The 23,049-nt window shown below is 44.0% G+C and overlaps 1 protein-coding gene across 3 annotated transcripts in view; it reads left to right on the forward strand.

Moving 5' to 3' along the window:
* LOC139331286 (connector enhancer of kinase suppressor of ras 2) overlaps positions 1-22,903 on the forward strand; it is a 56,627-nt gene extending 33,724 nt beyond the window's left edge. The window contains exons 9-24 of one of the 3 annotated variants that reach the window (XM_070962692.1): positions 445-591; positions 5,099-5,226; positions 5,346-5,557; positions 7,152-7,238; positions 8,036-8,244; positions 11,571-11,608; positions 11,706-11,748; positions 12,735-12,783; positions 13,205-13,377; positions 14,481-14,554; positions 14,667-14,738; positions 16,507-16,577; positions 16,671-16,771; positions 17,488-18,076; positions 19,368-19,630; positions 19,733-22,903. In XM_070962692.1, the coding sequence (XP_070818793.1) occupies positions 445-591; positions 5,099-5,226; positions 5,346-5,557; positions 7,152-7,238; positions 8,036-8,244; positions 11,571-11,608; positions 11,706-11,748; positions 12,735-12,783; positions 13,205-13,377; positions 14,481-14,554; positions 14,667-14,738; positions 16,507-16,577; positions 16,671-16,771; positions 17,488-18,076; positions 19,368-19,630; positions 19,733-19,942 (2,466 nt within the window). In that variant the 3' untranslated portion in view covers positions 19,943-22,903. The remainder of the gene's footprint in view (positions 1-444; positions 592-5,098; positions 5,227-5,345; positions 5,558-7,151; positions 7,239-8,035; positions 8,245-11,570; positions 11,609-11,705; positions 11,749-12,734; positions 12,784-13,204; positions 13,378-14,480; positions 14,555-14,666; positions 14,739-16,506; positions 16,578-16,670; positions 16,772-17,487; positions 18,077-19,367; positions 19,631-19,732) is intronic. The other 2 variants (XM_070962693.1, XM_070962694.1) reach the window with 2 other exon arrangements.
* Positions 22,904-23,049: the final 146 nt, after the last annotated feature.

Raw genomic sequence — 23,049 nt, forward strand, 5'->3', positions numbered from 1 at the left:
CAAACAGTGGATATGGTCACTGTCATCACATGTTACATACTGGTAGTGGCGCATGGGGGCAGAGTAGCCGCTAACTGCTTCTCATTATACTCTACTGTCTTTGGCTGTATAGCTACTAGCTGCTGCTAGCAAGTTGCCTGAGTACTTAGCGCTGACCATGGACTACCAATATCCCCAGTTCAACCTTTGATGCATCTCTCTTCTTCTCGTTTACGATCATATTTCTACTGTCCCTTTGTAATAAAATATCCAGAAATAAATGAATAGCCTCATGTGGTGTTGTGGACAGGCGCTCTCAGGACCTGTGCGTGGTGGTTTGCAGCAGCAGTTTTTTAAAGCTTAGAACTGTGCGTGGTGGTTTTCCACAGGAGTGCACAGTGTACAGCGTGTGTGTGTGGTGGTTTGCAGCAGTTGTTTCGCTAGCCCGGTGTGTGTGCTCCTCAGGTGGGATGGCAGCTGAAGAACCTGGTCAACGCGCTGAGAGAGGACCCATGTGGAGTCATCCTCACGCTGAAGAAAAGGCCCCAGAACACCCTGAGCTCCACACCAGCTCTGCTCAGGAACGTCCGCTGGAAACCGCTGGGCCTGCAGGTAAACGCCACCAACACATGGATGACCTAAACTGCAGTTTTCTAACAAGCTGTTCACCACATACCGATCTGAAAAGTGCCGATTCAGCGACAGACATTACCACATTTGAATTTCGAACAAAGAAGCAAGAAATTGTCCGTCTTGTCTCGTGCGTGTGTGTCTGTGCACTTCTTGTACTTACAGTTAAGGATTTGAGGTAGGATGATTTCACACTATGTACAGTGAGCAGTTTGTACCTCTGGCTTTATCGTTGACTCACTCTCAGCTCTTGTTTTTTACTGCCCACACTCTCCTCTACTCTCATTCTCCTACTGGCATTTTAAACAAATATTTTCAAAGGAAACTTGCTAACTGTTTGACCTTGCGTCCATCCCCCTGTTGAGCGTTTCAACAAATCTCTTATTTTTTTCCCGCCTGCCGTTCTGCTGGCACAGTTGAAAGCCATTCATAAATGTGTTGGTAGCTAAACCTCCACCTGAAGAGAAATTATGCTTACCAAAAGCATACAGCATATTTTTAGATCGAGAGGGCTTAAAATTGAGATAATGAAGTGTGTAAAATAGCTAATTAAATCTTCTATCTGTGCTTCATAGTTTTGTGTATAAAATGGCCTGAACTTCCAGCTCAGGGGCTCATGCAGGGCAATGCAAGGTCACCAAAGGGTCCATCCACACTCCCACTCACATTCATATTTATTGAGACTTAGGTCTGATTCACTCAACCTCTGCCCCAAAGGACATCTCCTTTTCAAAAGAGAGTACATTTTTAATGTGAAGTATCTCTAAAAGGTGGAATGTTTGTTTGAAGGCTCACAGCTCAGAGCGGGTGTACACATTTCACTTAAGGGCAAATACTTTGTAAATCCGTCACTCACTCAGAGCTCAGAAAAATCACTCACGTTTTGGTGCACAGAAAGAACAAGTTGTGCCTAGACGGACAAAGGGGTGAGCAGAGGGCTATGTCTGATGACTGTCTGGTTCCTACATGTCTGCGAGCATATGCAGGATACATGTAAGTGCATGTTTACATGAGAGACTTCAGTGTTTTGTGGATGCGGTTTTCCGTAATGGCCTAGAAACCATTAAAAGCCTGTAATAACCATAAAGCCTGCTGCAACTTCATCACCGTCTCTGTCTTTAACAAGCTTGCTGCCTTGTTAGATCATCACTCTAAGTTGTTACCACGAGCTTATTGTTATATTTGCTGCGTGCAACAGCAGAGGATTGTGGGAATTCTACCCTGATGGGAAGCTGAGACACAAACGCGCCGTGAGCGCCCAGATCAGAGCGCCGAGATATCTGTGGGAGAAGAGAAGAAAGGAGTGTTTTAGATTTGTTCTCTCTCAGAGAGACTGGAGCGCTTAATTATTCATAAGCAACTACAGGCAGCTCCACTGGCTCTGAAACAAGAGCCGCTACTCAGCAAATACTGGAGATAATGCACTGAATCCAAAATATCCTGCTAAACAGCCTGTGTGTGAGAGAGTGTGTGGATACTGGGGGCGGGTGGGTGTGCACACATTTCTAAGCATGGCCGTATGCAAGCTTGTCCATCTGTATGTGTCAGCGCAAGTGTGTTTCTGTGCATGTTTGTGCATGCATGAAGGGAGATGTGTTCTGTTATCAGTCGCGATGCTCCTTTGAGAGGTGAAGGAACTGGGTCACTGCATTCTGTAAGCTAGGTTTTGGAAACATACTGTACGTACACACTGCAAAAACAAACCCACATGCAAACGTGTGCACACTCATACCTCTAAGCCTGGTTTTAGAGGATGAATCGCACGGCTGTGAAGTTTAGCCCAAATGTGGCAAACGTTCAGCTGGATTATAACTGAATCCACAAAGGAAACAATTTATCTCACAAATTATCATGTGATTCCAGCCCCAAATCCCTCTATGGCAACCTCTTTCATTCTGCTAAATAACAGCACATCTCTCTCTCTCTCTCTCTCTCTCTCTCTCTCTCTGTCTCGTTTTCCCTTTCTCTCTTTCTGTGTGTGTGTATGTGTGTCTGTCTCATCTGTGGTAGGATGGAGTAAAAGCAATTCAGTGAGCTGCTTTAATTTCAATGATGCTGGCAGTGATTTTAACTAATAAGTTGAGGATTACTGTGACGCCGCCTATCGCGTTCGTGCTTGTCTGCTGCAAAATGTGCACGTAGGGACTCGTTTCATGTGCGGCTGAAGGCTACATCACAGTTCACGTCGCCGGTCACACGTGAGCCGCACATTGTCTGTGACCCCCGCTTTCATAAATCTGTTATATGTTTAGATGCATAAATAATTACTCCTGCATTCATGCTATTTTAGGCAACATGTATTGGCCGGTTATGTATTATTGATGGGCCAGCTGAATGGGTGAGGGGCTATTGCTTCTTTGACATCTTATTTACGGTCCCATTCATTTGCTCTATTTTTGAGACAGCAAATGCAACTTAAAGTCTCTGCAATCCCATCAAAGACAAAGGTTTGATTTTCATTTTAATTCTGAAATAGTTAATTGGCAGTGCCAGTATTAACAGCTTGTGATTTTGTATTCATGATGTTAGTTTGTCTTAAGATGTGTATTGGACTATGTGTTGGTCAATATCCCAAGAAATTGCAGTTTATTGCAGAAATCAAGTTTTTTAAAAAAAATAAACTCAGTTGCTATTATTCTGAAATATGTACTGTGTGTGATAACCCAATCTAAGGTATTCTTATCAAACATGCTTGTTTATAAGGCAAATATATCATTATCTGATATGTTTAACACACACACTGATATCATAGTCAGCCTATAAAGTCCGGTACTGGTCAGGCTCTAATTCAGACTAGACTAAGATTCAATAGGCCTTTCAATAGGTGTAAATAATAAAACAAATGATGGCTTCAGGTTCAGGGTCCTGGTATTGTGCATGCAGGCTCACTGTCACAATGTCATGCCTTACTTTCACACTTGAATAATAATATTATGAGTAACACCTGTGCTTTTCCATACTGTGACGGGTCAAAGTGTCTGCTGTGAGAAAAGACTGTTACATATTGAAAACTGCAATCTTTGTAAACGTTTTTATTCATACTGATTCGGTTGAACCCTTACATGGTCAAAATATTATGTTAAGCATATTTGAGTGTGATAGTGAGCCTGCATGTGTGCATGTGCAGGCGGTGGGATCAGAAACACTGGTCTGGGGAGGGCGTGAGCATTAGATTTTTAGTTGGTTTGGAGTGGACGCAGCAGGGGTCAAATGGTTTAAGTGCTGTTTTAACAGACTGGAATTTCGCCTGCTGTGGAGGTCCCATCTCTACCCCCCCACACACACACACACTTTTCCATGCAGGCAGCAGTGGGCTGTAATCACTAAATTACTGTTTTCACTCTCAGCTCCAGTCACCACACTGCGCAGCTCCCCCACCTCGCTCTCCCTCTCCTGCACTCTTTCTCTCCCTCTCTCTCTTTGTCCTATTTCCTTTGCTCTCTCCTCTCTCTCACGTCCCTCTCTTTCCACCCCGTCTTCATTATTTATTGTGAAGCCGTCTTACTGTAAGCTGCCTTCATAAGAGGAAGACTGCGAGAGGGAAAGAGATGAAGATATAGAAATGGCCTGGGGATGGAGGTGGTGGTGGTGGTTGGGGGGGGGGGGGGGGGGGGGTGTTCGCTTAATGCACTGCTGATGAAATGATGAAACACTGGGCTTCCTTAATGAGAATGCTGCCCGCCTCGCCATCGCTCGGGCTCTGTGTCTGTTTATCCATTCTGTCCACACTCGCATCTCCTCTCTAAAATGGAGCGTCCTCCTCAGTCGTACAGTAAAACTCTCCATTTTTCAAAACCTGGAAACCTCCTCCTCAGGGAGAAATTGTGGGTATGAGCTACGTATTTGTCACCCCAGCTGTTCCGGCTGTGAACAAATATAATTCACTTGAAATTTGGACTGAGTTTCCATGACATCAGAAGCGAGGCATCCTGTCCTCACAGAGGACCTGATGACAAATGAATGTACGCGTCCTTGAGTCAAGCTGAGGTAGGAGGCCACGCTAGCTTTCCTCCGTCCTCTCCTTCTCCTGTGGCGCGGGAGAGGGGTGAGTATTGGGGAAGAACGGGGAGAGGAGAGGTTGTCATGGGAACAGACATGGAGAGCCCTGTGTGAGTGAAGAGGCTTGAGACAAAATGACAAAATAGCGAAGCGATTGAACGTGGGAGAGGCTGCACAGTCAGACAGATAGAAAAAAAGACAACGTACACAACATGGCAGCTCTGTGGAAATAACTCTTGTTTGTGATTCGGTGTTAAAATGAGCGCTGGCTGCAGCACAAGGAAGATATCACAAATAAAAGGCTCCCTTCCCTCGTAACACCGTAAACTGTGTGCTTGTTTGTTTTTCTGTGAGGCAGAAAAAGATCTGTTGCTTGGTTTCTGCAGGTTGTGCTGCTCCGAGATCCCCTCATCACCCTCCGATTATACTTCAATGAAAAGGTGATCATGTAGTCATTCTCTTCTTCTTTCTCTCCTCTTTCTCCCTTCAGCCGGTCCCCACCAGCCCCACCAGCACCTCCCCAACACCCGGCGGGACTTTGGGCATGTCCAAAATGGATGCCCCCAGCATGCAGGACGTCTACATCCTCTCTCCTGTCTCTGGACTCTACAGCACCAGGTCAGAGGCTTGCACGCACAGATGTTTGATGATGGTGATTATGTTGATTATCATGATCGTGTTGATGACACTGATGATGGCGCTGATGACAGTGATGATGTCAACTCTGCTCACCCCAGGGAGGAGCTGGGGCTGATGTCCTGCGACGACATCAGCCGCTACAGCGTGAGCTCCCAGTCCGGCTCCAAAGGTTCAGAGGCGGTCAGCTACTACCTGGACCAGGACAGCGGCCAGTTCTTCTCCCTGCTGGAGGGAGACGGACCCCCGGGCCCCGACTACGACAGGGGCCGCAATACGGGGGTCCGCCGGCGGGATAAGACCCCCACCCATGGTAAGACGGAGAGGCCAACTCGACAGCGTGAATGGGGCAGTAACGGCTGTGCTTGTTTTGTAAAGCAGCATGTTCTCTTCCACCAGTTTTCTCACTTTTTTTCTCAGAACTCCTCCTTATGTGTTCATCACTCGCTCCATGGCTCTGCTTCTTTGTGTCTTTACGTGCACACGACCCAAAACCACTGATCACATGCCTAAGGGTCAGTCCAAAAACACTGTCTCCAGCTCCCTGTCTGCCCCACCACCTGTGTCACCTTTGTCCAAGACAGCTTCCCAAGCATCCTGTGCCGTCTTCGAGATTCTCAAGGGGCCTATGATGTGCAAGGCGGGGGTCATGTGACAGATGGAGGCATGAGAAGACTATATTATGGTGTCCTTGTTAGCTATAGGTTCCTTGCACTGTAAAGCTACTGCACTGTAAGCAGGTAATCAGTGGAAAGGCACCCAACACAATGAGGCGAGAGAGTTAGAAATGAAAGCAACCTTATATTTAATCAGATTTTGAAAACTACATTTAATTCAACATTGTTGTATTAACAATGGGTCAGTGTATTGTGCAAAAGCTGTCCCTCATAGTGACAAACCCACAAGGAATTACCACCTGACCCCACTCTGTGCAGGTGTACTCAGCCTTTTAGCCTCTTTTACTTTGTTTTGCTATTAATGGCTGTTAACTCATGAACACTGTTTTCAGCCACAGCAGGCAGCAAAAAATGCTCTAATAAACCAACTGTATGCTACCTGCCTAGTAAGAAATGGCAAATAGACAAAGTTACAACTAGTAGGTTAACATAGTGGAGCATTTAGCTAATCAAATATTTTCCTCAGAAGCTGGTGGAGACAAAATCAGGGTTTAAAAAGCATGTGACTTACATTTGTTCAAAAAATGCTAATGTTGCTTTATGTCTGTTGGATGTGTGAATAGGTGATTGAACTCATTCACCATAACAACTTCATAATGTGAGAAGAGATTGTGTTTCTTTTTCTGCGTCTGTGCGGGCCAGAAAAATCAACCAATGCCGCTTTAAGGATTCGTTCAATACAAGTATATTATATTTCTTCTACCACAGAATTGTCCTTTGTGGATGTGTGGTCCAGCAGAGGATGCTGCATACCAGGCCAGAGACATCTGATAATGAAAGGAGACACAGCTCTAACACAAAGCAGCAATCTCGATCAATAACAACTTCATACTAAAATGTGACCATTTAAATATTTTTCATAAAAACAAGCCTGTCGTGATCTACGCATGACACAATGTCTCCGCAGCCTGCTCGCTAGCAGAGCATTAGCTTCAGAGCAGGAAGCATTTAGACGCAGTGTGGTGCTCACCTGTGCTTTGGGAATAGACTAACTGTGAATAGACAGGTAACTTCACAGTATAACCTGAAAGTAAGGCCATGTGACCTTTGACTTGCATGACATAGCAGTCCCTCGAGAGCCACCCGTTCCTTCCCCCTCACCTGCACACACTTTGTCTCACCTGTCCACCCCTCCAGCTGTCTCCCACGCTGTCTCTCAGTCACACCTTCCCGCAACACTCCCACTCCCTCCCTCTAGCGGACTCTCTGACTGCTGATTGGTTGTTCCAGGTGACCTAAGGCCTGTTTCCATGCCCCCTGAATATAACTGGATGGCCGAGGCCAAGGAACCCAGCATGGGCAAGAGAGGGAGCCGAGGTATACACACACAAACACACGTACATGCAAAAAAAACACAGCCCCTCAACACAAACGGGTCGGACTGGTGCTGTGCTTTGCTCCATACTCAGCTCAACGCATTTCAGCTCATCCTCTGGTTATCCATGGTGGTGTGGTTGTGTGAAGATACATATCTGCCAGGTATGTATCTGACAGAGCGACAAGTAAACATAAATGCAAAGAAATTGCATTTATACAGCCGCTCTGGAAATGAGGGTTTTTCTATGTGGCCAATTCTAACCCGCTTCACCGTTTTGCAGCGAGACTCGATCTGTATTCGACCGAGGTTCCTCCACTCTACCGTCAGAAAGTCCATGAATAACATTAAAGCACAATACTGCTGTCGGAGGTCTGCCTTTCTCCTTCTCTTTCTCTCAGTCACTTTTTACTTTTTCACATTTAAGTATATGGATAATAAACAAATTAAGTGCAAAGCTTTTTCTATCTGGAGCGAAAGCGGACTAAAACTTTGTGTGACTGACAAGATTTAGCAGTGGTGCCCTCCAAATCAGCATAATCATTGCAAACAGATTAGCTGTATGTCCCCGGCTGTGGATCCATATCAGATGCTACAGCTCCGAGGCACTTTTATCCCTTTCTGTTGGGTTTTTATCTGTAAGGGTCTATTCACCATCATCTGTTTCTACTCTGGGGTTCTCCCTCGACTCTGCGACGCTATCTCCCCCCTCTGTGGTTTTCCTCCTTCTGTCATCCGCTCAGTTGAGCCTGTCCTTCCTCTAACTGCTCCATCCCTCTACCGCCCCTTATCCCCACAGATTCAGACAACTCCCTGCTGCGTTACCTTAGCGACGACAAGATCCTGGTGATCGAGGAGGAGCCCGAGGGTCCAGGCAGAGAGAGTCGGCGAGATTCCACCAGACGTTCCCGGCGCAAGAGCCGTAATCCCAGCAGCCCTAGCTTTCCCATCAGCCCCTCCATGCTGTCCTCCACCCTGCGCCTAGACCAGCCACCTGATGCTTTGCCTGTATGTACACAGTCTCTTATTTCCTGGGTTGTACATGGTTATTTTAGGTCTTTCTGTGATCACAATTACAGATTTCGAAGTTTATTTCCATGAAAAAAATTCCTTCATGCCTTAATATGCCTTAGATCGACAAAACTCGACACCTTTGCCCTCATTTAGTTCAGATTTGTGCAGATCTAAAGAGTAATTATTGTCCCTATTAGTCTCTTAGACACAAAAACATGGGAAAATATTGTAAAAAAAAAAAAAAAGAAGAAGAAAAAAGAAAAATTTACCCTTTAATATAACCATCTGATATGTTTAGAGGGGAAATCACTCTTTATCCAAAACTGTCAACAACTCATAATAATAGTAATAATAATAAGCTTACTTTGCATAGCACCTTTAATGCAGCTGAAAGCGCTTTACAGAGGAAAGACAGAATGAACACAAAAACAGGAATAAAAAGTTAGCCAAGAATAAAATGGAAAACAAAACCAGTTTCACAATGACAGGAAAAATACAAGGAAAATGAACAACAACATTTTAAAAGAAGCACAGCAGTGCATAAGTGAGAGGCAAAGTGCAAACATTTCAGGCCTTTCTCAGAAAAGTCATAGCTAGTTAAAGGCCAAACTGAAGAGATCCATTTTTACCTGTCGTCTAAAAATATTTAGCAACATAGAAACAACTTAGAGACATTCAAGATGTGACGAGGAGTCCTGAGACACTCTTGTAACAGATCACACGCTGAAAAGATTGGCCCAGGTTTAATCTTTAACAGTGTGTGTATGGAACATCTTGATCTGTAAATGTAACTATGTTTATCAGATAAATGTAGTAAAATATTTCCTACTTGTCAAAGTAGGAATAGCACAGGTGTCACTAATAACATTACTCTGGCTCTGTCCTATTCAAGTCTGCAGTGACAGTGAGACAATACCAAGACCCTGAAACTAACACAGACACATGGAAGCCATCACTCATTTCCTTATTTACACCTGTGCTTTTTACTGTCACATGTCAAAATGTCTTCTGTAAAAAAGACCTATCGGTGGCACTAAGATCACCTTCAAGGCTTTAATCCTGATGGTGCCACTTAGCAAACTGGAACACTCGCTCTCTCACACAACTTCCCTTGTCGTACATTTATGTCTGTGTCCTCTCGGAGGGGAACTGTGTGTGGTTTCAGGATAGGTCATGGTGTTCACAGGTTCACACACACTGTTGTCTGTGTGTGTGTGTCAGGTAGAGGAGACAAAGGAGAGTGAGGATGATCATTGTCATTGCATGGCTGCCAGCTTCACGGATTATGAGAATGACAGTAACCCTCTCAGACACACCCCTCTGTATCTTTGCATTTTCTCTCACGCACACGCAAGCACACACACACTCACACACAGACGCACACACAAACAGACACACACTGGCACACGGGAGCGCATTTGTATGCAGGGTAGCCATCTCACGACTCGTCCTAACTCATCCTAATATCCCCATCTCCTCAGACACGCCTGAGTCTAAATAGGAGTTTATTCTGGACAAACACACACGCTCGCATGGCATGCGCACACACAAACATATATCCCTGTGAGCAGGTGTATGACTCAGCATCAGCCAGACCAATTACAAGCGCAACTGACAGACTGTGCTTAAAACGCGACACACGCAAACACACACATGCACACACACACACACACACACACACACACACACACACACACACACACACACACACACACACACACGGGGTGCTAACAGCTTAGCTAACACCAGCCCTCTCTAACCCTCTCAGCTGTGTGTCTCTCGTGGTGGTGACTCATATCTATTTGGTGGCACATGAAATAGCCTTTACTGTCCTGCACTAACGAGCATACGCTAACCTTAATGACCTGCTTGTTTTCTGTGTCTCATTGTCTCTGTATGATTCTTTTCCATTAACACCAACATTTTAGCAAAAAACAATATGTTTCAACTTACCAGTGGACAATTTGTAGTGAAGTTTCATGTTTCATGTCCAGCAGTCATGTACTTTAGTACAGCACATTACACATTGTCTACACAGTATAGTTACCCTGAAATCATCCAGAGCAGCATAAGTATGTTGGACATTCAATCAATTGTGTTGTATAATATTAATGGCCCCCACAGTCTGATCACATCTAATAGCTATGGATTAGTTTCATTTCCAGGGCGTCAAACACCAGCGTTTTGTTGCACCCCTCGGTGTCTCATACAGACATTCAATGTGCCCTTCGTCTGCATGAGATGCACCAGGCTTTCAAACTAACCCCAGTGGTGAGGTGATGTAGCATAAAGAGCAAAAAGTTCACGTATGGAGGAGGGATGGGTAAAACATGGGCCTTTCATCCAGGAGACCAGGGTTCATATCCCAAAAGACAGTGCTGACTTATTTTAGCCTACGTACATAACATAACATACTTAACTTACATCGCTTGCATAAATATACTTATTTTTACCCAAACCATGATGTTTTCCTAAACCTAAACAAGTACTTTAGGTGTCTACATCTAACCAAAATGCAACCCTTTCACAACATTAACCATGTGTTGGAAAAGCTTTCTGGCAGTCGTCTCACTGAGGGTGCTAAAGGCTACCTTGTGCATCACGTGACCCTGTATGACACCAAGGGTCTTTCTGGGTCCACACTTGGTCAGAGATTAGCAAAAAAATAATGTACATTCATAATACCCAAATGTAATTGTTTGAAAATTGTGTAAAATGCATTTCATTGGGAGTTTTTATGGTAGTGGCAAATGTCAGCTCCACACATTTGAACAATTCTTGCACCAGCACACCTGATTAAATCATAGTCACCAGGAAACCATGCGTGTAACCAGCCAAAATGATGTGTTGGTGAATGAATTGAACAGATGTGAAGCAGCTGGAGCCTAAGGACAGTCTGGCAACTTGAAATGCATTTTTCTTTTTAGTTGCAGTACTAGACCCTGTACCATACTTTGTCTTGTCTTGTATTTCATAAGATTTAATGCTTAATTCAATATGTGAGAGTCCAGATCATATGACCATTTAACAAAAAACACTAAATACATGTGCAGTTAGCTAGTTTTGCTTGCTAGTATTGTATTAAATTGTGTTTTTACAACACAATTAATCAACACTGCAGGTTTTCAATACATATTGGAATAGAAATACAAAAAGAAACCACAGAACTTACACCGTACAACGTGCAGGCACAAGCCACAAAACACGATGTGACAATGACAAACCAAAACTGTGGAAGAAATGTGTATGTGTGTCCTGCCATGTAGGTGTGGGCAGTTTTTAAAAGTGCTTTAATGAAGTCTTCTTTTCTTGCCTCTCAGCGAGGTGCGGACACGCTGCGAGCAGACACAACAGACAGGTGAGTTTGTGTTTGTGGTTGTTTGTGGTTGGACCACATGCTTGTGATTGATGGAAGTCGTTTGTGGTTACATTCAACCCTGTGTGCCCGCCTGCAGGTACTCCGGCTCAGGAAGCTCAGGAGCGGCCTCCATGAGGAAGGTAGGGGAGCAGACAGTGCTGTGCGGCAGACAGCATGTTCCTTGTTTTTTGAATCTGTGCATACTACTTCTGATATATCTGAGTTTTAGATAACGCCGGTTTGGATTCCCACTCAAACCCCATTTTAATGAAGCGACAGAGGCCTCAGTTTCATCAAGAGTCTGCTACCAAACACAGCCACTGTTACATGGAGATCGATTGTGTCCAAATAATAGCCAAACGTACAGCCAGACAAGAATAGGAGAGAGATACCTGAGATTAAAGCCATTCAGGACTTTAATAATTAAATAAAAGATAACAGTCAGATGAGGTAAATTGCTTTCTGTATTTAGGTTACTGTGACACAGGAAACTGTCTTAGTCATTAGCCCTAGCCTCTCCTCCAGAGCACTATGAGTTGTAGCATGCAGTGAGTCAGCTCAGTTGACTATAAACAGATATTTATTCGGCTTTGTTACCTAGATAAATAGCCTGCGGGTGTGTACAGCTATGTTAATGCTGATACCTATAGCCTACTCACATTAGCTTCTTTGAGATGCATCAGCTAATGTGCAGTTTGCTGACATAATCCAAACACAAAATCAGATTTATAGACTGTATCCTACTTTGAAAGAAGAAATAAAACGCTCTTCCTCTCGCAAATTAAAAGTCAAATTCATAAGTAATGAAAAGGGCTAGCTCAGGTGATGCAGTTCACAGCATCCTGGCATCACCGTGGTTTTAGTCTCAGTGGCAGACAACATCCAGCTCTCCATCACAGGTTGTAGGTCATTTCCTGGCTGCAGCCGTTTTAGTGCTGTGATCCCTCTGTGCCTGTAATCCTCGCTGCTGTGTGCCTGGTAAAATAAAAATAAGCTAAACATGGAGAGTGAACTGCCTGCAACCTCCCTACGTGCATCAGCACCAACCCAGAGAGTTTGCCTGAACTTGTCTCTTTCAGAGTTTTTTGGAGCTGACAAGCTTTCTCTCTGTCTCTCTTCCCTCTAGTCTTTCCACTACACCTCTCTAAGAACGAAAACCAAAAAGCGAAGTAAAGGTTGGCACGTTCATTTCTTCTGTCCATCTTTGTTTGCATGTACTTTACAGTTTTACCAGTGTATCTATACAGGTAGCTCAAGAAAAAGCAAATGTTATACCACAAAAATGTGGCTCGAGCTCTAGACTGACAGACCTGACAGGGACATGAAAATATCAAAAGGACAGTTGAGACAGGCTTGGTGATATAACATATTGCTTGTGTATGTGAGAAGTCCAGACGTACAGTACTTGATTAAAACAAAATACACAGCTGCAGTAATACTGCACTTCATATTTTTTAGCTTTGCAGATGTGCAAAAATTCTTTCATTTGTAAGGACTCAGTAGTTCACATTGCTTGCTGCAGACTTAAAAAGAGTCCAGATATTTGTCCTGCCCGCACCCTTTCAGTATCAACATCGCTCTTTACTCTCTCTGCAGGTTCCCTCACGAGTGCCAGTCGAAGGAGAATTTCCTGTAAGGACCTGGGCCATGGTGACTGTGAGGGCTGGCTGTGGAAGAAGAAGGATGCTAAAGGCTACTTCACCCAGAAATGGAGGAAGTACTGGTTTATCCTCAAAGAGTCCTGCCTCTACTGGTACACCAACCAAAATGTACGTAATCACAGCTAACTATCATCATTACCTGAATCCCTTTGTTAGAGTCATAGTGGCATTCATCAGGCAACAAGACTTATGTACCACAGTCAGATGTGCAGTTTCAAAAGAAAAAATATGGAAATTAAAGGGGCACTCTGCCGATTTTACAGGTAAAGGTCAGTCTGCATCTCATGGAGGGTATTACTCAGTGTGCAAAAACAGCTGTGTAATGTCTGCTGTGCCTCTGAAGGGAGCTTCCTAAAGTCTGACAAAATAACCTGGATGATGTCATCAGGGATATCATGGGTTAGGTTCAAGATTTTACATATGTGAAAACAAATCTGCATTATCATCTTGGGACACTGACTTTGAAAGATGAGGGCATTTAACATGCATCATGGGAATTGTAGTACTTTCAGAGCTTGAAATCTCTTCTATCTATTAGTGTATTTGCTGCATCTTCAGTTTTGACCATTTTCTTTTTACATAAAAGTGCAATATTAAGTGGTGTACCCCTTTAAGTATAGATTAATTTGACAAATATTAAGCTCTTATATGTACACATCGGAACATTTAAATGACCATGTAATTGCAATGTCCCCAGAGTATTTTTGCCCCCCCAAAAATGTTGCTTTTAATCACTCAGAATCAGTTTTTATGTAATATCTCCATTCCTGAATTTGTGCTTTCAGCTTTCATACTAGGGCTGCAACTAACAATTATTTTCATTGTTGTCTCATTGTTTGATTAATCTGCCAGTTATTTTCTTGAATAATTGATCATTTGGTCTATAAGACATCAGGAAAGAGAAAAAAATGTTCATTTCAGTTTCCAGCCCAGTTTAAATGCTCACATCAACTTGCCCAGACCTAGTAATTAACTGTAACTGTGATGGTTTCTTCACCGAGTTCATTTTTCTAGCTAAGATAATCGTATCTGGTCTTTTCATGTCAACTGGTGACAGGATTTTATCCCAGCCAACATAAACAGCGTATGTTATTTTCATATGCTTGACTGGAGGACTACTATGCCACATAAAATTGGTATATCAGTATGTATGACAGTTTGTTCTCTGTGTTGATGATGTACCACCACCCTCCATCTGTCTGTGCCTGCAGGATGAGAAGGCTGAGGGCTTCATCAGCCTCCCAGAGTTCAGAATAGACCGAGCCATAGAGTGCAGACGGAAATTGTGAGTGTCCCTCACATGTCGCCGAAATTACTAATCAAGCACATTTGCTCTCACCCACACAACATGAGCCACAAAAATACTAATCAGTCTTCTTCTCCCTGACTGACTGCAGTGCCTTCAAAGCCTGTCATCCCAAAATCAAGAGCTTCTTCTTCGCCACAGATTGTCTTGAGGAAATGAACAGGTGAGTGAGTGGGTGTCTCTGTGAGTCTCTGAGTGCGTGTTTGCGTCTTAATGTGGACAACAGTCAGATGCCGGGGACGTCACATGTTCGTTCATGAATATTTTAACTGAGTAAACCAAGTTTACACAAGGCAACAGCCCACACAACACTGCGCATGAATAAGGCATGAACCTGGCCCTCTGTTGTTCAATGTAGAGCTGCGGACGTGTGTGTAAATGTGCGTGTGTGTCACGTGTGAAAAGGATATCGTGGTGATATATGCAGGAGTGCTATCTGATGAGCTCTAATTATCCACACCTCTCCTCAATAACATGCAGAGATAATTGGGAGTAATTAACCAGCTATATTTGACTTCATAGGTTCACGTGTGAAAGCACTATTCATGTGTGTTTGTGTATGTGTGTGTATGAATAGGTGGCATCAGGAAAATATCCGTATATGTCTTGAAGATTAATCATGGCATTTTAGTACACTTTCATCTGGGTTCACTAGATTCCGAAAGGCAATCACACGGGAGTGTTAGACTAATGTAGGGTTTGCAGTTGGAAAATACTGTGGAAAAGTGAGCACAAAATACTTCAGAAGCTGGTTCTTGTGGTAGAGATGCGGGTAAAGTTCCAGAGTTTCTACAAGGTTCCTGGTGCCCGGAAAGTTCCTACAGTGAAAATGGGCTGCAACACACAGCCAAATAATCAGACGTCACACTGACAATTAAATTCAAGGAGACAAAACTGACTGAGATAAGGCTTTTTCAAAATGTTTCATTGTTCACAGCAAATACTGTGAAATGACCAAAATCGGCAAAATGTTCCTGCATCTTTCAATACTTTCTGACTTCCCTTTGTCTCTGGCTCTCAGCCTCTAGCCCATTTGTTCCTAATGAAGATTTAAATCTTTAAAAATGCTCACAAAGATATAGACTCATTAATTTCCCACAACAGCTGGGGACTGTAGTTCTTAGCAAACATTTCTCAATCAGGAGGAAGTAGTGCATTTGTTGGGGGCTATTTTCAGCACAGATTGATACACATTTGATGTGCCAGTGAGTATGTCCGGCTACAGAATCGTGTATGCGGGATCAAATCAGAAGTAAAGTCAAATGTACGTGCTCATCTTCATGAAAAAACATGGCAGCCAGTGCAACAGTGTGGCTCCCTGATGTGTGTTTTCGACAGCAATAGAGTCCTACAGTACAGAGGAACAAGTTGTGTCAAGTTTTGCCGACACAGACAACACTTGTTAGTCGGATCAGCTCATCGTTCATCATCATCCTTTAGCGCTCATTTCCTACTATGATAAGTTTCCTGTTCCTCACGCACAGACTTGGCCTCTATTCTTAGTAGCAACCTTATTATTAGGTGTCTGCAGAGAGTCACAGGACAAGCCGGGATCTGCAATGGAGACAGACAGAGGGATGGGATGAGGACAGGAAGTGTGCTTGTAGAGAAAGAATGCCATCTGAGACTCACTGCTGAGAGAATGGGACAGAGGATTGTCACTTCTCTCTTTCTGCATCCATCTCTCTAATTATCTCTGTGCTTTTTTCTCCTCATCAGGGGGATGGAGTCAGTTAGACACATATCAAGTGTTAAGAGACACCTTTTAAATTATTTAAAGGGAAAGTTTTTATTCATCACCTACCATTTACCCAGTATAACCCGTCCTTTCCTCTCCTCCACTCTGCTCCTTTTCTCATCTATCCTCTGATTTCTTCCCCCTCCTTGCTTCTCATCCCCTGCCTTGTATTTCCTTTCCTTGCTTCCTATAGGTGGATGAACCGGCTTGGGCTTGCTGCTATTGGCTACACACCAGATGACAAAGTGCCACGCCCTGATGAAGGTAAGACAAATTCACTTGTCCAGATATGACCGACTTCAGCCTTTCGTTGGTGAATTGCTAACATGCATGTGTGTGCTTTTATCTCAATATCAGACTACTGGAGTGAGAGTGACCAGGATGAGGTCGATGGCTCAATGACGCTCAAACAGGAGGGACCCTCATCCCTCTGTGATACTTATCACCGCACACCATCAGTAAGTACACACACTCACCATTTTCTTTGCAGTGTTTCATTCTGATAGAATATTTTATTCCTAAAAGCCCCACAGTTTTCTGAGCTGCATAGACCAGAGCTCTCAGCATTAATAAAACATCAGAGTGTGAGAGTATCTGGTTCAATAAGCAGCCAAGACCATCACTTCTCTGTGTTCTGCTGCCAGAACTGGTTTTCATTCAGACCTCTAGATGGCGACAGTTGCCACTGCTCATCACATCTCTGAAAGATAATGTAATGCTGAAACATACTTTTACTCAGAAGATATTCAGACATGCACATTGGTGGCAATGGTACCATGTTTTCCCATTCATGGAGTTACTCATCTGCCATCTCATTGCTTTTTTACATCTTTTGGTCTCTTTCTGCCTTTTATACTTTCCTGTCCTTCTTTCTTCTCCTTTTGTCTGTCCGTCCTTACACACCTCCTTCTCCTTGTTTTGCGGGTCACATTTTCCTCGTATCTGTGCTCACATTTATCTATCCCTCCCCACTCCTCTCCATACTAACCATTCCCCATCTACCTCACAAACCCTTCAGACGAACCTCCTTCACAGTTATGACCAGTTGCCCCGCTCAGTCAGCTCCATGAGCCTCATGCGCTCCACTCCGTCCCCACTCCCTCCACCGATGAGTGCCTCCACCTCCCCCATCCCTCCACAGATGGTCTCTTCCTCCTCCCCTCTCCCTCTCCAGGTCAATTCCTCCAGCCCCTTCCCGGAACCCAAGCATGGGCGACATTTCTCCAGTGAGTCCACGCACTCCCACTCCTCAGCCGAGGACCAGCGTGGAGACATGGGCATGGGCACAGGCAGCACCAGTACTCACTCATCAGGCTGCCGCTCTTCCCATCGTGAACGCCGCTCCTGGCAGGACCTCATCGAGACCCCTCTGACCAGCGCGGGGCTGCACTTCCTGCAGACAGCGCCGGGGGAGAGTGATTATGGAGGCCTAATGGGGAGCATGGCTGGAGAGATGGGGCTGTACGGAGGGCTGGGCAGACAGGGCATGTCCCCAGAGAGGCGCAGGCAGGCCACGCTGCCCGTACGGAGACACCACGCCGCGGAGAGGGACAGGGAGCGGGACGGACCCTTCCCTCTGGAGCGAGGTCCACACTCGCACAGCCACACACACCGACGCTCTCACAAGCAGCGCAGCCAGAGTCTGCCCAGGAACAGGGACCCGATGCCAGGAAAGCTGTTACACACCTCTGCTCATATGGAGGAGAGGAGCGAGGATGAGGAGGCAGAGGGGCAGGCTGCAGATATGCTCCAGGGTGAGGAGGGTAAGGAAATCACACACAGTATGTTTTATACAAGAAGAACACTTTCAGAGGAATGGGTGAAAAAAGTCTCTGTGGCCTTCAGAGAAACAGACATTTAAGTAACAAAGGAGCCAAAAAAAAAAAAAATAGATAAATGTAGTATTAAGGGGCAAAGTGCATCTGCGCAGGTCATGTTACACAGAATATTGAGCTATCAGGGATGATTTTTACTTACTAATTTATATACTGCAGTTTACTGCCATAACATGCACACAGCTCTTTTTTGCCAATATTAAATAGATGCTATGCTGTCATGAGTCAGGACGTAAGTGAGCCAGAAAACTAAACAATTGGATGGCTACTGACTTTAGCTGGTACAGCTCTTGCAATGCAAACTATGCCTAAATTTCTCAGATGCAGTTAAGTGTGTGTAACTAATTGCATTTTATTTTAACACTATTGAAAAATGGATTGATGCTCTACTAACCACTCCAGCCACACACTGTTAAGCTGTAGCCTACGTCTCCTACAAGTGCTGTGTGTGTGTGTGTGTGTGTGTGTGTGTGTGTGTGTGTGTGTGTGTGTGTGTGTGTGTGTGTGTGTGTACCTGCTGCCAGTATCACAGGGAAAGGGAGTGAAGGGGGGGTGAAGAAGTTGATGTCATATATTGGAAATACTTCAAGATTAACCTGCTATACAAAACTAAGCTTGTTTTGGGCACTTTTATCTAATCTGTGCTTCTTACTGTAGCTTCACCTCTTAAGGTCTCCAAAGCAGTTCAAATGAAACAGTATAAGGAGGGAAGATCAGTCTTTGGTAACCTCTGCTAGAAAAGTGTTTGTATTAAGGAGACACACACCAAAAAGTTAAAACTTCTAAACTTTTATTGTTCTTTGTATGGTTTGATACATGAAATGGCACTTTTGGAAGACACAGTGCGATTTGGTGGCATGTCTGTTCTGTCGATATTAATCCTAACATTTATTTACATTATTGATTAATGTGCTGATTTGTTTCTGGATTCATCAATGACCTTTTGGGACGATAAAATGTGCGCCCAAGCTGCCCTTCATATTGCTTGTTTTGTTCTACCAACAAGAAGAAAGAAGAAAACCACCAAATATTCTTTTTTTAGAAGCTGGAAGCTGTGATTTTTTTGACGATTTTTACTGAAAAAAACAATCGATTATCAATATGGCTGCCAATCAATTTTCTGTCAATCATGCATCGACCACTGTCGATCCAAATGGAGCTCATAGTGTCATTCTAGCAGTGAATGGGACTCTAACCGCTCCTCTCCTGGGTGTCTCAGACCTGCGGGAGTTGAGAGTTGACAGCAGAGAGAGGAGGGTGTCGGAGGGAAGGGAGCGGCGGGTGTCGGAGGGCCGCGAGCCGGAGCCCTTGGACGGGCTAGAGCAGCTGTACCGGGCCCTGGAGCAGGCCAATGTGACGGCCCTAGGAGACCCAAAACCCTGTAGCAGGCAGGAGCTCCGTCGCTGTTTCACCCAGAGAGCCAGGGACCCTCTGCTCAACGACAGGCTGCACCGGGTCCGAGCCCTCCGCAGCACTTTGAAGGTAGCGCACACAGAGGATTTAAAGAAGAGTTACTGTAGGTGTGAGAGGATTCTGTGTGGTAACTCTCTGCTGCCTCTTTTTGCACCCCTCCCCCCACCGCAGGCCAAAGAGTCCGAGCTGGCAGTAATCTGTGCCCTCCTGGAGGACCCTGGCCTGTGCTCCCAGACCTTCAGAGAGTGGAAACAGTGGCACAGCGAGCTCTACTCAGACATCTGCCAGCTCAGTCCAGGCACCAACGGCCAGGACGACCTCTCCCCGCTGGCTGCACCTCTCATGACCCACACACACTCCTTCATTGAGACACATGTGTGAGAAAGAGAAGAGAAGTAAAGACTGAACTGATGCACATACTGACTCACATGCGCATGCACACACACACACACACACACACACACACAGAGCTTTACAGTAGCTGAATCCTCTCTCCTGATCACAACTCTGTGCACGCACTCACACAAACACACACTACACACACACATACACAGGAACACACATTGTAAGATGTGTAAATATCATAGAGGGAACAGCCTGAGACCTGCGTGTATGAACTTTTGATAATCCTGAGGACCCCACAGGGTGCCTATTGCATGCCTGAACAGAAAGCATTAATCTTCCTTTGTCTATGGAACTCAGCATAAACTCCACACGCTTGTCGAGCAAAATGGAAAAAAAGGAGACTTTTTAACATGTTTGTTCCTTTGTACTCTATTGGTTTTGCTTTTTTTTTCCTGTTGATTTTAGGGAGCAGGGGGAGCTATGTAGCAGCAATACAGAGGAGAATCCTTTTCACCACAGCACTGTACTACTTTTGTACTGATGAACTTTGCACCCAGAGCCACCAGTTCTCCCCCTTTCTCTCTCTATCTGTTTTTCCTTTTTTTTCTCTCACTGCATATCTCATTGATTTACAGGGACCTCACTTGTTATTCCAGGCTGATCTGACGGGACAGTGTGGGGAAAGTTAGGGCAGTGACTTTTAGTGTAGGACTGTGAAAGGTAGCCGTCAATGCTGGTTTATCTGTTTTAGATGAAAACAAGCTTCACGAGCATTGAAGGAACCGTTGTGCTGGCTAGATGCACTCTATTTCAAGCTGTGAACTGTTAAGAAAAAAAACTTCAATTTTATCTGCAGAAGGAGGCTCCTCTGGTGGAGTGCGATTCTACCATTCAGTTTGCATTCTCTCTCTCTCTCTCTCTCTCTCTCTCTCTCTCTCTCTCCCTCTCTTTCTTTCTTTTCCTCTCTCTTTCTCTCTCTGTGTTTCTGTCCATCTCCTCCTTCTCTTTTCTTAATTGTTCCTTTGTTTCCTCTCTCTCTCTCTCTCTCTAGTCCTCAAAGACTTGTGTATATGTGTATACTGCTGTGTATACTGATGTAAATGTTTGCGTTCCACTACCACTGTGATATGCTTCTAGAGGTAGCGGAGGGAAGACAGAGAGTATGTATTTGCGTGGGTGCAAAACATTTTTTTTCTCTTTTTTTTTCTTAAACAGCGAATGCAAGAGCTAGAGAGTTCTTTTCAAAGGAGTCACTCACTACAAAGAATGCACTTTCTATATCTCTATATCTCATTGGCTGCATCACAGGGTCTATGTCTCATCGGCCTCTTTACCATTGCTGTTCAAAATATCAGGTAAAAGCATTTGCCGTCTCATTTTCTAAAGATTTGTGTACAGTCTACAAATATATTTAAACATAGAAGAGTATATAAATCTATTTACGTTTTGTGTCATAGATATAATGTAAAGTATGATGTATTCTATGCCAAGGTTCTGCAGTGTCCCCCTCTTCACTCTGTAGATGCAGGGTGTTTAGCAGTCGAACAACTAGGAGGCAGACAAACGACAACAACCACAGTCACTGACAGTTGATTGACACTTTTTAATGGTTTCCATCACGGCTGACCCTTCTCGTGGTGATGTGTTGCATGAGATAAGGCCTGGGACTGATTTGATTGGACAGGGTAAAATATTGTGGATCATTTGTGTTCTCTTTTTTTTTGTTGTTGTTTTTATCTTTTTATCTTCCTCTCATGATTGCAAGATAAATTAGACTTGTAGCGCATGACACATGCAAAAGTACTGTTGAAGAATGACCTTTTATTTGTGGGTTCATAGATTTGGGGTTTTCTGTTTTTCATTAGATAGTGTTTGAAGACACACACTGTACAATAACTGAGGGAGACATTTTTGCTGCTCAGTTACTTGATCTAATGCAGATCCTCCTTTAGCATGCTACCAGGGGGGTTCAATTTAATGTTTTGGTTTACATAGAAAGACTGACTCGTGTCCAAAGGCTTCAGGAATCCTACCTGAGAGACGACAGTACAGCTACTTCTAAAATGAAAGCTATTTTGACATTCCCACCAAGCATATGGTTAACACTGGGCGGTCAAAGATCTCTAGACTAAATGGTCTGTAATGTCTGTGAAACTCGGATGAATCATTTCATCTGCAATATCAGGCCAAGGACTCAACGGTGCCCCCCAGTGTCGAAGACTCTGAGAGACATGCGTAGCACCTGCTGCATCCAGCACTATCTGTACTTATTCTTCATATTTTACTGTAATTCTTTCAGCGTAGGTTCAGGTTTTTTCATCATGTCACACTGTCGTGAAATATCAAACACCCCAGACATATAGCTCATGTTTTCTGAACGGTTAATTTGAGAGTACCACAAAGAAACTAAATGATGCAAGCACTTTCCCTGTGCCTCCCAACACTCTCTTTGGCATTGATGGACTGATTATACTGACGATCCTACACACACACAGCTGTAGAAGAGTTACAATACAGTTTTAATCTGCAGACCTCTCCACGTTTCTCATCTGTAATGTTGGTCTTCTTTCTGCTGAGCAGGTGACATACTGTAGATTAAGGAGTGCAAGTTATGATTTGTAGGCACAGACTGTGTTATCCCTCCCAGATCTTTGTGTGTGTAGACCTGCAGAAACAGGCCGAAAAGGGAGATTCCACTGTGTGTTCTTTCAGGGGTGTACACCTCATGGTACATTGCACAGGTGTGTAAGATGTAAGTTGCACTGCGACATTAAAAAAGGAACATATTGCTCTTTTTCAAGGATAATATTAGCTTACTGTTATTCTGTACATTAAACTGACTAAAGATGATATTAAAAAAGAAAGAAAATGACATTTATTCTTCCTAAAGTAGCCTTTTTTGGTTTCATATATATGAATATATATTACAAAAAAATACAGATTGTAAACTTAAGTTGTTAAACTTTGACTTCAATAAACTGAATCCTCTGCACTATGAGCAATGTTCTGTTTGTGTGTACCTTTTCTTGGATTTGCTGAAACAGCATGATTTGTGCTTATGTTACCAGGATGAAGATGACCAGATCTTCAAGTTCCCATAAAGTCCATTTTAACCAGTGCATTCTACTATGCTGGTACGACGC

This window comes from Chaetodon trifascialis, chromosome 5 (genome assembly GCF_039877785.1).
Source record: "Chaetodon trifascialis isolate fChaTrf1 chromosome 5, fChaTrf1.hap1, whole genome shotgun sequence".
In the NCBI taxonomy this organism is placed as follows: Eukaryota; Metazoa; Chordata; class Actinopteri; order Chaetodontiformes; family Chaetodontidae; genus Chaetodon; species Chaetodon trifascialis.